The 15,253-nt window shown below is 45.7% G+C and overlaps 1 protein-coding gene across 8 annotated transcripts in view; it reads right to left on the bottom strand.

Moving 5' to 3' along the window:
- Positions 1-15,253, bottom strand: part of MAP4 (microtubule associated protein 4) — a 142,006-nt gene that overhangs the window by 8,394 nt on the left and 118,359 nt on the right. For 6 of the 8 annotated variants that reach the window (XM_084282253.1, XM_084282255.1, XM_084282260.1 and 3 more), the window contains 6 exons: positions 14,162-14,262; positions 13,028-13,243; positions 11,040-11,217; positions 6,838-6,897; positions 6,358-6,677; positions 2,217-2,309 (listed from right to left, as the gene is read on the bottom strand). In XM_084282253.1, the coding sequence (XP_084138379.1) occupies positions 2,217-2,309; positions 6,358-6,677; positions 6,838-6,897; positions 11,040-11,217; positions 13,028-13,243; positions 14,162-14,262 (968 nt within the window). The remainder of the gene's footprint in view (positions 1-2,216; positions 2,310-6,357; positions 6,678-6,837; positions 6,898-11,039; positions 11,218-13,027; positions 13,244-14,161; positions 14,263-15,253) is intronic. The other 2 variants (XM_084282257.1, XM_084282258.1) reach the window with 2 other exon arrangements.

Below are 15,253 nucleotides of genomic sequence, written 5' to 3'. Positions count from 1 at the left end.
TTTTCAACAATACGTATGCTCTGTGCACTTTGGAAAATTTGTGTCTTTACTGTTGTTTTCTTTAAAATGAGAGCAGAAAAATACAGAAGCACAACAAAAGCTTTTGCCCAGGAAATTTGTCTGTCTTTGTGCCATGGTATTTCTGTGAAATGTAATAAAAATATGAAGGGTATCTACTGCTTTTGAACGTGGCTTCTTGGGTATCTTGGAGGGGAGAAGTTATTTCTGGTGGCTTCCTTCCTTGAAGAGCCTCAAAAGCCATCTGGGCATGGTGCTGGGCACCCTGGAGCAGGGCTTGGGCCAGAGGGACCCAGAGGTGCCTCCAACCATAATGCCTGATAGGAACAACTCCACTTAGGTAGGCTGTCGACCACGTCTACCAGAGCAACCCTAAAGCTGAACCATAATGTGCTACGAACCACACCTCTTGTCCAGAGGATTCCTACAAGCTTTTACTGAAGCCACAGACAATGGACTTTCCAGACATCCCCATCAGCAGTGTGGTTCGGGAATTGAGCATCAGGAAATCTTCCATCAGAAGTGATCATCGTAACTATTTGAACAAAAAAAAAAAACATCTGGGAAGAGGACACTACTATTACAGTGCCCCAGAGTGAGTAGATATAAAAATGAGTGAGAGGAACCACTTTTGTAGGAAGCCAGACTGGCCTCTGTGCCTCTTCTACTCACACTGGTACTGCCTGGGCTGGGTCTGGGGGCGTTGCATGGCTGGGAACAACTACCTGAAGCTGGCTTTGGGCATGTGGAACCTGGAAAGAATAAGCACTTTATTCTCCAAGTAAAAACCTTAAGTAAGGAGAAAAACTGTAGTGGTAAAAGAGGAGTGTGGTCGAGAAAAAGAAAGTGGGCACACACGTGTCCTCTGGAGTTGAAAACACTCCAAGGACAGAAGAACAAAACATAAAGAAGAAAGGTCTGGTGATTTCTTAGAAGAAAGAGTTCCTCAATGTAGTTATCTAGCAAGAAAAATATCCTCCACATTAAAGCACATCTCTGTCGGCCCCAGAAAAGGAAGCACATGTAAGATCTATTGGCCACTGAAAGACTGTGAAGTAAGAGTGGCAACAGAAAATAAAATACAGCTCCTCTGAGTGCACAAACGGGAGCAGCAGAAACATGCTTAACTGCAAACCAGCACTATGAGGGCACCCAATTCACACAGTGCTCTCAACATCAGGTTTTCTTCCTGTTTTGCAAAGCAGAGAATTTTCCTGTGTGAGCCTTTCTATGGGAAAGCTCCACACACGTGTGCGTGCGCTCCCATAAATACTGGGCACGTCACTGAAATACCAAATAACAGCAAATCCCACTGGTGAGAACCAGCAAGCTGAAAAGCAAGGAGGGCAGAGACGTGCCCGAGGTTTAAGGAAGAACTGGTCACGTAGGGTAAAGATTCAGCCAGCTAGACATATACACATAGGTTTTCCAGGAAAAGTGGCCCCAGCAGTTTGCAGCAGTCGGGACCTACGGAGCACCTCCATCTGCTGAGCCTGATGCCAACCAGAACGCACCGACCATCCAGCAGCACTTTTTTTTGGCCAGACACTTTCAGGACATAATAAGCCAAACCAAGGACACAGACAGAAGATTAGCCTTCCATTTAACAAGCTCAGCTCTGTTGCCAGAGACACCAGTAGCCTTTACATTTAGAAGTTAATCACAGCTCAAAGATTAAGTCCCAGTCTTTTCTTCCTCCTTTTTTTGAAGTCTCCCTTCTTGCAAAGCATGAAGCAAAATTAATCTGAGTCAGATTAATTTTACTTACTCGCTCTACTAGCCAGTGAAGAGCAATAGGCAGTTCCAGGCCACGATTCATTTCATCTACAACCAGACATCAAAAGCAGGTCAGAGACTGATGAGGTGCCTCCATTGACTACGGAGGGAATCCACAGCGAACTAACTCCTGGGGTCAGCAATGTGCACATCCCACATTTGCTCAATTAATACCACGGAAACCATGCGAGAAATAGGTCAGGAGCATTCGTGCTGCTGTGCACCAGGACCCACACACCCCTGTATTCAACCTAGCAGCCCAAGGGGGAAAAAAAATCGCCAGCCTACTTTATTTCCAGAAGCCCTGAAGCTCTGCCATACCTTTCTGCCCAGAACAGGGCTATCTATAGACTGACTGACACAAAACATGATACGAGAGAAGGAGTTAGTAGAAAGACAGCTTGCCCAGAGCCCATACTTACATTCCCACCTCCAGGGACATGCTTAATATTGTCCTTGGAACCACACTTGGACTGAACATGGCTGTAGTTCGCTTTTTTGGAGACTATCTGGACCTAGAATGTTACAGAATGGAAAACAACACAAGGGAAGAGGACTGGTTAGAGTTGTCATACGGCAGGCTGGAGAGGATGCTCTAACATGGTGGGTAAACGAGGAGTTGTGTTAAGCTCAATCCGACTTTAGTGTTAGGTGTGAAAGCAACTGAGGAGGAGAGTGAGAAAAAAAAGGTGAGCGAAACGAGAGGCTGCACAGACGGTGTTAGTGCGAGAGCAGAAGCGCTGCCACCACTGCCCGGGTGCTGGGGGTCAGCACCGGGGCCTGCCTGCCACGAGCTGGGTCCTCACCAGCCCCACACGAGGCTTCCTGGGAGGGAGCTCGCTGGTGAGAGCTGCCCCGAGCACGTGGAGGCACAAATCCGAGCGGCGAGAAGCAGCTCGGCCGCCTCCGTCCTCCACGGATGGAAAACACGGGGCTGCTGCTTCCAGCAGAGCTCAGAGCTGGTGAGGGGCTGCACTGTGCTCACTTCTGGTCCGTGTCTGCACTGAATTCATTTCTGGAGTCTGCACTGTACTCACTTTTGGTCTGTGTCTTTCATGTCCGTGTTTGCACTGTCCTAATTTCAGGTCCGTGTCTGCACTTCAGTGATTTCTGCTTGCCGGGACTGACTCCAGTCCTGGGTAAGGCCTCTCAGAAGCTCTGGGCAGTAAAACCCAGTCTGAGAAATAGTTTTCCAGTGAAGGCTGTCAGACCTTCAGTTAAATTTTATCAGACAAGCCTGACGTTCATTAAATAGATGCAGAGTTTCTCCTTTAAGCTAAAAGGACTCTTTTTTTTTTTTTTTCAGAATACAACAAGAGGATGCTAAATGCTGGCTTTATTCACCAGGGTGAAGTAACTGAGTTAGAGCAACAGGTCTACGTTTACACAGGGTTAGTTACAACACGTGTTTAGTCTGGGAGTTATTTAACAGCACAGAACGTGGCAGAAGCTGTGTCCTGGAGTATTTGCTAGGAGGAGGTGATCAATTCAGAGCACAAAAGGAACCACCAGAAGATCCTCACTTTAGCGGGTTTCCAGAAGCTACTCAGCCAGTTCTGAAAGACTGGATTCGGTACAACAGAAGTTATGAAAATGTACTTTTTCTCTTAAATTTCTGTTGGTTTACTGGCTTCCTTAGAGGCACAAACCTGGCCGGTCTCTAACAGGCTCTGCCTGACGAATCCTGCCCGGGACCTGCAGTACGGGCACTGGGCCTGGGTGGCTCACACACTGCGGTATCACGACGGAGTTACCCACCAAACGGGGACTGCCTAAGGTGCAGGTAAGGGGTTTTGGTGCAGCCAGGCTGGGAACATCACCGGGAAGACATTAAAAATATCCTCAATGTTCTGCCATCGGCGTGAAAACAAGCAGTGCCGGAGCAAAGCTCTTGGCTCAGTTACACACTCGTGTTGTGTATGTAGAAGGGAAACTTCCAACTCAAAATTAAGCCCATCTAAAAGGGAAGACTACGCTGAAAATGTTTTATAGCAGGCATTGAAAAGTTATCCACCGTAGTGAGCTCTGATGTGCTCAACTGGGAACATCTCAGGCTTTAGAAAGAACGGGAGAAGTGTCTGTGCAGGGAACAGTGACACTGACAGGAGAAAGCAGAAGAGTTGAAGAGGAGGGAAAGTGACTCAAAATGGAAATGTTTTCCTTCGTCTCCCACAGAGAAAAGTCTGAAATAAACTCACTTTCCCATTGGGCTGTTTTGGGGCACCCTCTTTTGTTACGGTTGTTTTAGCTGTAGCCATTTTAGAGACCGCATTGGGTTCAGGCTTTCGTGCAGCAGCAGCCGATTCTGGCTTTTTCTCTACTTTCCCCTAGATGGAGACAAATGGATGATTTCAACCAGCAAAAGCAAACGTGCGGGCAGGAAAGTACGGGAACACAAAGCCACCCCAATAAAACCAGCGGAGTGGCCAACCCGGGAGAACTTGTACGTGCTGTCGCTGTCAGCAAAGCAAATCTCACGTCCAGGAGCCAGCAGGAGGGGGAGCAGTGCTGCTCCAAAATGGGCTGGCACAGCGGAGGCACAGAGCAATAAATGGGACAAATTCTCCATTCCTCCAAGAACTCGTAGGTGCCCTTCATCAGCATGCCGTTATTTCCCCTGTGGCCACGCTGACAGGTCTCCAAGCGAACACAGTGCTCAGCACGGTGTGAAAAAACTCAATCCATCCCTCAGGAACCCGGCAGCAGCTCAGGACCACCTCCTTCACTCGGAGGGCACTGCGCAGGTCTCAGAGCACATCCACGGGCCAGCTTTCTTTGCCTCGGAGCTCCAGAGCTCAGCTGGACACAGATGGGCTGTGCTCCCACCTCTGATTTCTCACCCCCACACGGGGGTGACTCAGGCTTTGGGATTAGCAGATGATTTATTATTTATTTTTCGCTAATCGAATGCAGGCGGACCTGACTGATCTTGCTAAACAGAAAACTGAACACAAATGTATGGGTTTTAGAAAAAATCAGCGACTAGCTGAACATCCATTTTTTTTGGTAATTTTGGTAATAATCCATTTTTTGGTAATCTGGGTCCGAATAGGAGCAGCGGACCCTGTGTTCTGGGGGGTGAGCAGAAATCCTCCAATTCACTAACCCACCAGCAGAGCAAATAAAAAGCCTCAGCACTCCCTAGGTGTTCTCGTACTCTGAACACATCCAGCATAAATAAGACTACAAAACGGACAGTTTTCTTCAAAAGCAGGATTTACCGCTCTGAAAATAACAACAAAACAACGGACAGTAAAACTGAATGTAAAAATAAATCCTCTCAAACCAACACCACAACCCTGCAAGCTAAAAAGCTCTGCAGTCCTCCAGAACCCCAGCACGGTCTGAAATCAGGGACCAGGCTGACGCCTTCTCTTTGAACAGATGTTAGAAGGATCTGTCACCTTCCAATGTTATATATTGCAAGTTGAACCCGATTTGAAAGCATCACTGTCCTGTTCACAGAGTGGAAGTTTTGTCTTCTCGAGCTCCAAGCGCTGAGGACCATCCTATGATGCTGTACAGCTAAGATATCCTTAACCCTGAGGAATAATTCCATGCGTGTATCTCTGTGACATGCAGCACCACAGCCCAAGAATGCCCTTGACTTTCATGTGCCTCAGAGGAGATTAAAGCTCCCAGCATGAAATGAACTCTCTCGGCGTCAGATTAAAGTTATATGCTGGGTTACTCATTACAGCAGACCTGCAGCAAAGGCAAGCGGGCAAATTAGTTCCACTTTGTGGAAATTAAAGCCCTCTGACTGCGCGCAAGCTGCTAATGCGTGTTGTCAGGCAGAGATGGGGTACCTGTTGTACAATACCCACTAAAGGTTTTATGATCATGCATATCCACAAAATGATGTAAACCCTCAGAAGGGTTTGGGGCATAGCCCCAGACCTTTACCATGTCCGTGGTAGATGCTCACAGTGAAAATTTAATATAAGATCGTGACTAATTGAGAGCCTCAAGTTTGATCTATGTACACACCACTCCCTACAGCTCCTTCATCACTAATCTCTTCTTTCCTTGTGGCCACCAGGACTTATCTGAGGAGCAGTAAATGTTTCCTTTTCATTTCAGCTCTAGGTCTGACAAGTTGAGCGGAGTCCCTGTTCCTACAGCTGGGAAAGGTGCTGTGGAACTCGCACCCGAACCCAGATGTCCTGCATCACAGTGCATCATTCCACCTAATGTACCATTCACCAGACTCAATTCCTCTACTCAAAGGCGGTTTTGGAATATAAACAGTGTTTGAGCTTTCGATACCAACTCTTTCCTATGTTGGGATGTACGACAGAAAAACAGAACCCAAAGGTTTGAATTCCTGTACATGTGCCAGTAAACACCAGGCAGGCTTTTAAGGTGGATTCCTTCTGCACCCTACTACCAATGCTTTGTTAATGCCCTCTGCAGAAACCAAGAATCCAAAGAGGAGCTCTGCTGAGTACAAATATGAGAAGAGCAGTGAGGATACAGCCACCAAAATTAGCAAAGAGCACCCACAACGCTTAGGAGCTACAGTTCCAAGGAGCATATCGGTATCAGGTTGAAGAACCTTACCTTTCCTCCACCAGGCTGATGTTTAATATTATCTGTTGATCCGATTTTGGAACGTACATTTTTCAGATCTGGAGCAGAAACACTGCTGGTTGGGCGAGGAGGCTTGGAAACAGTGCTGGGTTTAGCCGGAGCCTTAGCAGTTGTTTTTTTAGCATCCGCAGTTGCAGTTGAGGTCGTAGTGGGTTTGGTTGCAGCAGGCTTGGGTTTGGGACGGCTGGTGGCTGCTCCAGGTAAACTAGGTGCGCTTGAGGTGGTGGTGGGAGTGGTGGCACTACTTTTTACTGCATTTCCAGAAGCGCTCTTAGGGCGGGCCAAGTCTGCTACAATGATCACAGCGATAGTTAGAGGGAGGGGGGGGAAAGGTGGGTCAGATGCCATTTACACAAACGTCCTCAGCATCCTGAAGATGTACAGTGGCCTGCTTAATTAACACAGCCGCAAACAAAGGGGATTTGGATTAGATGGAAACAGCAAAATTACCTGAGGGTGACTTTGCAGCGGGCTTCTTGGCATCTGCAGGTTTCGCATCAGTCTTGATAGCTGCCCAACGAAAGCACACAGGTTAGTATCTCAGAGTGAAAGCCAGTTTGCACAGATGAGAAGCCCGGGATCCTGGCACAGCTTCCCCTGGAGGTCATCACGTCCTGATGGTCCTTTTTACCCACTGTCCCTGTTTCGAACATGCTGCTTGAGAGAAAGCATCTCAAGAATGACCTGCTCTCTGCGAACGCTGGGCTGAGGTCCCCATCACAGCAGCAATCCACTTGTCTTTTCCAGCAAAAGGATCAATTCATCGAAAGGACCAAAAGGATCATCACTCGATGATGCAACACACTTGAGTGTGTCGTGTGAGTTTGCTTTTTTTTGAGTTTACATATTTTTTCTTAAAATAATTTCCCGAATCTGACAGCACTCACTCAAACATTATTTAAACTCTGACCTAATTTTATTTCTTAAAAAGCCCTTCTTTACTAAATAGCAAGAGCAGAATCACATTTGTCCAGCTCTAACCTTGGCATCATTGCCAGATCCGTTCTAACCAATGCCAATTTTCGTGCACAGAAGTTATTACACGCTGTGGTCCCTACTCTAATTATATAAAAATAAAAATCAGTCACTAAACTGCAAATGTGCCTTTGGGCAAACACCAGTGGTCATGACCTGATTACAGTCCACACAGACAGAGGACAGTCCAAACCAGGAACACATCCACATTTCTCAAAGCAGAACGAAACCATACACAAAACTGATCAAGGAAAAATCACAGACTGGAAAATATAAACAGAGCCTTATTTCGAAGAGCTCTTTGATAATGAAATTGTAGTTTTTGCTATCGATGATTTGGCTAAGGTCTGCTTCGTTTCAATAGCCAAATGAAAGCAACATTAACAAGAAATACCAAACGGGAAAATCGAAGTAAGTTAGAGACTATGAAGGTCCTCTATCCTCTAATATTTAATTTCCATTAGCAGCCTTACATTTTTCAATAAACTCAAGTAGCTGGCAGGGTATTTTATGAAATGCCAGTATAGAGAAGAACAAGCAAAACAGGCAGATAACCATGGGTCAGGTTAGCCTGGATCATTCCACCCAGACTTTGCTAAAAGCGTGAAGTTAAACAGCACCGCTAAGACACTAGCTAACGAGATGAAACACATCGGAATAATTTAATCAGGCCTGAAGGATAGATAGATACATAATTAATACCAATCCCTTCCAAAAGGCCCTGTCAAACCAACCTTATCTCCCTCCCTGAGACCTCAACTTTAGCTGGGAAAATGACTACATGGAGAGAAGGTACGTGAAGACAGACGGACTATGATGCTACTTGGGTACACCAGGAGAGGTGAATATTTCCCCTCGTGTCAGCGGGGAGCCAAATGCCAGAACACGATCTGTGTTACTAGCAGGTAACGTCAAAGACCTGATAAAGCTACTGCAGAAACATCTGTACCAACAAAGTGCTCTTACACAAACACAGCCCTCGTTTTCACAGCCAGGGGGAAAGCCTAAATGCAGATAAAGAAATAAACCCCGCGCCACTCAACCCATGCCTCTTGTTTAGGAGAGGAAGTGACTGACATGAAACCACACAACTTCCAAACAAGCCACAATTCACACGTTTTTGTGTGCTGAGCATGACTGAATATTTGAGCGAACCACAAGAAAGGGACTCTCTTTTGACACCTGAAAAGCGAGAGCCGATTTCCTTCTGAAATACCACCTTTAGCCAGAAACTTTTAATCTGGCCTCATGCTGGGTTGTGAGAAACGAAGCTGTGACCAGCAGAGATCCAGTCCTCCATCACCTGCAGCTCTGCACCTCGCTGAAGCTGAATCTGCTCTGCCCAGCCTGAGTTGTTGCTTTTCGGCTCGCTTTGTGGCTTCACACCATCCCCTATCTCACGCCCTTGCTTTCTCCTCTCCCAAAAGAAGCCTCATTTTTATTTATTTTTTAACCATTCATGACTGCCCCAAGCATTCCCAGATCCAGACAAAACTGCTCTGCCTCCTGATGGAGTTTCTCCAGCTGTCCTCAGCTCTCCATCGCCCACCCAGGGCTCTCGCTGTTCCTTGGCACTGTCCCTCCACGCTCTCGGGTGCAGAACCTCTCCCGCCGTCCATCTCAGCACTTGGAACAACTTTTCTGTGTCTCTGCATCACTGGCTCCATCTCCTTTCAAATGGCATCAGAAAACCCTTCTTTGTTTGTCTCTCAGTTTTGGAAGGAGAAATTAACTCAGCTGAACTCATTAAAATGTGTAAAGCATTCTGTGCTACGGTTTGCATAGAAGACCACACAAAATGAATTTTACAGGAATGGCCACAGGATTAGGTAAGATACGTGGCTCTTGGAAAGTGCACTGCTTCCTCTGTGCAGGATTCATTATATTTTCCCCTAGAGCAAAAAGTGGGGGATGTCCATCTGGTGTAATATGTTTGAACACAGTTCTAACACTGTTGTTCTTTTGGGAAAGATGGGTTACGAATTCATGCTTTGGGACTCAGAGCAAAGCAACTAACATGCATCAGTTTTTACCTGTTTACTGGCAAATTTGGATAAACGACCAAATTTGGGACTCAGAGCAAGGCAACTAGTATTCATTAATTTTTACCCGTTTATTGGCAAATTTGGATAAAGGACTGATGAGATCCAGTCACTTGAAAAGACTTGAAAACACTTAAGTGTATTTTCATCTGAAGGTAAATCTCTCGAACTGTTAAGGTGAGTGGAAATAATGTTTTCATGAGGCTAATATTCTGCTCATGTTTCTTGCTGACTCCGTTAAACTCGTGGGAAATTCCCTCTTTGGCAGCAGTGCCCAGGATGGGACACCGCTTTTGGATGAAGCTGATGTGATTTCAGCTCCAAATTCTTCCAGCACTAATGAAGAGGAAAAAAAAACAGAGTCCACGCAGAGAAAGAAGGTGAAGCTCTTTCCTCACAGCAGTTCATCTTTGTGTGGCTAAGAGATAATTAAACTAAGCAAGCACAGCATCCAAGCCCACCTAAAAGCCACCCATTTCACAATGGAGTGGGAAGTCAGACTTCAGCCAGCCCAACTCCTGAATCCTCCTGTTCTGCTTCAAGCTGTCCATGAGCTACAAACATCTTCTGAACAATTTTGACCAGACTCACTGACAAAACTAAAAGCATAGCTTGATCCCATAAACAACCTAGGGCATCTGAAAGATAATCCAGTGTCTTGCGGGTTTTTTTTGTTTTTTTTTTTTTTTAATCCTTTCAACTTTCCATGTCTAGACTTTGAAAATGACACTAAAGAAACAGAAAGTTCAGTGATTTACTTACTTTGAGGCCTAAGATTATAGGACCTCACCTTATAATTCCAGTAAGAACACACTGCAGGTGAGCTGGCACCTGTTACAGAACAGCCAGCTAGAAATACACCAAGATTTGCCACATTCCAAGGCAACCTGCAGCAATGAATAACCATCCTCACTTAAAGTTCTGCCTTCATCACCTTCCAGACCTTTATCTCGACATACCTGTCTGCTACAAGGGGATGCTACACACTTTTCTCCACTTCCAATCAACTCTTTTTTTAAAAGCACCAGTTTAAGAACTTCAAGTACCATCCTGAAGATTTGCTTTCCACAAGTTTTAATTGTTTTGAGTGATCAATTTAACTGTTACTGTAACAAAGTGAAGAGGTAATAACATCCTTAAATCAAAGGTTCAGTAATTCTATTAGTTCTGAATCGCACAAAGCTGATTCAAGTTGGACTGAAAGCTCTGGAGAGAAAAAAAGCCTAACCCACTGTCTCCATGCTTTGGCACAAGTTCCTGTCTCCTGTTGTATTAAGACAGTTAATATTTATTTTAATATAATAATACAGACAGCTATAATTAAGCCTCTGGTCACTTCTGACTAACAGGTAGGGCAGTTTACACCTCTCAGAAGAACAGGTTCACAGCAGCTACAGCTTCACATAACTGGCTGCATTTCCAGGTTGTAGGTTTTGGTTTTCTTTTGAACCTGAAGATATCAATCTTGTTTACTAAGAGGCTGATTTTAATAAAATTGGGGTCACCTAAGCAGAGCAAAAATCTGTCAGTAGTACTGGAATACGTGATGGACACACACCTTTGTGCGAACCACTGGTGCAAACTGAAAACCTGCAGCTTAGAGAGAGCTCTGAAGACAAGCAAGGGAATACTTACAGGTCGGCCTCTTCGGTGGAGAAGTAGTGGTACTTTTTGTCCCAGCAGCTGCAGTGACTGCAGATGCTGCTGTTGTCTTAGGAGCAGCAGAGGTGCTCTTGGCAGTAGTTCTAGGAGTGACAGACGATGCAGGCTTGGAAAGTGAGGTCCGCTTATCTGGGCTCTTTGCTTCTGTAACCTGAAAACGGATGGGCTGCGTTAAAGCCAGAATTTCGTTGACAGGCTCTTCAAAATGTTTGCCAACAAAAAGCAAGAAATAAATTGAACTTCCTTTCTAATACAGAAGGTACAGCTGTGTAAATTCTTGAACATGTAAGCTGGGCGCTGTCGAGGCATTATAAAGCAGGAAATTAAAAGAACATAATTAAGGTATGCAGAAGTGGCTGACTACATCCAGTGCTGGACACACTGAGTGTTAGAATTCATCCAGAGCCGCTCCAGCATTAATACTTGGTGTCCATTTACAGATGTGAACAAGGTAGTGATTTCCAAAATGGGTCCACTAGCAATAAAGTTGCAACAGGGTCCTTTCCTTCATGAGCAGAAACACTTTTTAAGCTAAGCACACTCTTAAGTATTGAGATCCCGAGTTAATATGTGAAAGCAAAAGACATGAGTGATTACATCAAACAGGAATTCAGAATAATGCAAAAACTTAAATAAAACTGAAGACGTTGATATGCAGAAAAAACTAATCTGGGCCAATTTGGTTTTCCTTAAAACGCTACAGTCCTAAAACCTAAAACACTACAGTCAGTGACTTCTGCCTGCTGGGAGCTCAGCTCAAAGCAGGTTGTTCAGTGTTACCTGCCCAAGTGCCAGCATTTCCACCCAGAGGGATACTGACTTTGCTCCAGCAAGTACAGATTTACGTCTTTGCTTTCAAATTCTTTGTTATTTTCATTTAACTAGCTTTTACAAGAAGCTCAAATGCAGTTATTTTAACTTAAATGTGTAGTAAAAACAAGAGTGTTTAAGCATCAGCTGAAAGCTTCTGAAATAGTTTTTAATATTCCCTTCCAAATTTCAGTTCTTCTACTATACGATAACTTGGATGTAAGGAATCATGAACAGAAAGGTCTTCTGACTAGAGCTAAAGAAAGACCCAGATAAGACCTCAGCCAATGTATCTCAAGCAGACATAAGAGGTGAAATAATTTCATGTGTCAAGCTCAGTGAGAGCAGAAAATTCGTCTTAACATCAATATGATTCCAGGCAAAAGCTGATTATATTTCTACAGTGTTTAAACTCGCAGGGGCAGGGGAGGGATGCTCCACACGCCCAGGACCTAGCTGCAGATCTGAACGATGCAGAAAGGTCACGGAGTCGGTGTAGGGAAAATTCAAGGGACATTTCCCATTCTTGACATTGCACGTGGATACCTCCCTGAGCATTAAGATGGAACACTAAGAATTGTGCACAAAGCTTCTTACTGTAGAGTTACAAAGCTCCAACACTTCCTAAGCACACACATGTTATTATCAGTTATCTCTCTACAGTTTTTATAATGGCCAGACACCATAAAGAGACAATCACTGGGCAACACTGACGTGTTCACACTGATTTTTCCCCCTCAATATTAATACAAAAGCTCCTTACTTAGCTTTCCCATGCTCCTGTCAGGATTTAACAGTTATCCTGCGTTTGCAGTGTATCTATATTTTAGAAAACCCTCCTTTAGTAATGGTGAGACATGACGAAATATCTTGTGTATTTGACAGTCCCACAAGGAAAACCGTACTCATACAGTCAAGTTTCATTTTCCCCTTTGTGGTGACACAATTAAATGCCTGGGACCCGAGGCTGTAAGTGGGTTAGTGGAAGCTGATACCAATAACTGTGCGTGTCTTGCAGTGAATCACGTTCATTATCTTATCCTCCTATGTTTAGCACCAGAATTAGGCTTTGGCTTCTGGGTAAAAGAGCTGCTGGGCTAACATGTAACTACGGTCTTGGAACTCCCCCACAAAAGCAAAGAATCTCTTACCTTTGGTTTAGGCTCTTTTGTAGTTAAGGTGGAGGGACGTGTAGTACTGGTGGTGGCTGGGCGTTTAGGAGCAGTGGCTGAAGTAGGACCTGCAGTAGGGCTCGTGGGCTTTTTGTTTTGGGCGGGTGCGGCCGAGGCTGGCCGCTTGGGGCTGGTGGCGGGCAGAGGCCTGGCTTTCGTTGCCGCAGGCTTTGCTGATGGAGCGGCTGCTGCAGGCTTTATGGTTTTTCAAAAAAAGCAAAATCCAGCGTAACAAAAAAAAAAAGAAAAACACAACAAAAAGTAGCGCATTGTAAACCAAAACGTCAAGCTGCAAGAACATGGAAATGATACGTAAAATGAAAGAAAAAACTTGGCTTTCTGTTTTCTGAGCACAGAGGAAAGATCACAACGAAGCAGCTCTGGTGCCTTCGGAGCCCAGCGGAGCTCTGCCACTCAATTCAAAGGGAGCAGGATTTATTCCAGCAACATCCAAAGCAGCAGAAGGAATCGCTGGTAAAGCTGGGATTAGTAATTGGGGTGCTCCTGGCCATCCAGTGCCGCATGCAGTAACCAGGACACTGCTTTCCAATTACATGCACACAACGGATTGCAGGCTCTAAATCCTCGTCTGATCAGCACCAGGGGTCACACGAGCAGTGCCTGCGGGGGGACCAAGCACCCCCAGCCCCTACCCCTACTCTAACTTGGAGAATTTGGGCTTGGTTTTGTTAAATGCTGCATGCTTCTTAGGCAGGTTTCTCTTATTTCACAAACAGCCCCAAAATAAGAGGTTACCAGGTCCTGAGCAGGACCTCTCAGTGCTGTCTGTAATGCAAATAATGTCTTATAAACAGCTAGAAGTGTATCAGTACAGCAGAAATATTACTGTGTCTTCTATTTCTATACCACAGACACCAACCAGAGCATTACTTTAAATAAAAGCTTACCAAGAATTCATTAAATCCATTTTCAGCCAAATTTGCTGCAGCCTGCGTTGTTTACAGCTCCCTAACTGAATGCCTTTGTTCCAGCAAAGTGGCTCACAAATGGCAGCTCAGAAAAGAGAACTTGTGTCGCCGTGGCTTAAGAAGCAGAAAAGCTGGCAAATAAAAACTGCAGAAGCAAACAGGCTCAACGTGAACCGGTGCCTACCTTTGTCTTCTTCTCAGGGCTGGGAGGAAGCTCTTTGTTTGGAGGCGCTGTGATATCGTTCCCTGTCACGGCTTCAGCTGGTTTGGGCTCTTCGGGTTTTGCTGGCAAAAAAAAAAAAAAAGAAAATGAATGGAGACTGAAGTTTGAGCTTTTTTGTTTGCTTGGTTTGTTTGTTTTACTTTTTCTCCCTTATTATTCAATGCTGTAACAAGAGGTGAGGGAACAAGGCAGTTAGGGGTTGGCTATTTCTGGAAGAACTTCCCCCAAATCAGAACACTCAGAGGAAGAAAAATTTTCCCTGTAACAGGGACAGGCTAACTAACGTTCATCCTGATGCCATTAGCATCCCATTACTCAGCTGACGAAGGAAAGCAAGGCAGCAGCTGAAGGAAGCCTCTGGTTTAATTAAAAATAGCAAACTTCCCCATCTTTCACGCTGTTAAAATCAATCGTTGGAATACGAATGGTGCAGCCCTGGCCTCGGAGAGCTTTCACACCACGACTGTTACCTTGAAGCAGGGCGCTATTTTCGGGCCAGCCCTACCACTTCTGGCTTTTCTTCCAGAGGGCAGCAGCAGCACGGGGACCTCAGCCTGATGCGTGTGGGTCGTACAGGAATTGGTCAGCGTGGGGTGCACGGTGCCATGCTGCTGCACACGGTGATTCGCAGCGCAAAGCCCCGGGGTGGTTTAGGTTTTCTCAGCGATTGCTGGGGTTTTGTCATCGCCACGAAGGGTTTTGTGTTTTGTGCCGGGCAGGGAGCAGTGAACGCAGCGTGGGAGCCACAACCTCCTCCTCCATCACCCGGAACCTCGTTAAGGTTGATGGTGGATTGAAAAGCTAACTACCGCCTGCCCCCCGAGGTAAATGACACAACACGACAGGACTCAGAGCAGCAGCTCCCCACAGGTTTCATCCCCAGCTCCTCAGGGCTGCTGAGGACCTACAGCAGCACCCAGGGGACCCTCAGCACAATTCCCCGGCGGGCAGCGCGGTGGCACCGGCCACCAGCCGTGCCCCTCGAGACTCCTGGCAGATCTGAGAAGGGCACGGAGCTACCAGCCCATCACACATCTCTTCCTTTTCCCCTTG

The sequence above is a fragment of the Netta rufina genome (genome assembly GCF_964035555.1).
Source record: "Netta rufina genome assembly, chromosome: 2".
Lineage (NCBI taxonomy): Eukaryota > Metazoa > Chordata > Aves > Anseriformes > Anatidae > Netta > Netta rufina.
This window is presented reverse-complemented; position numbering and strand designations above follow the sequence as displayed.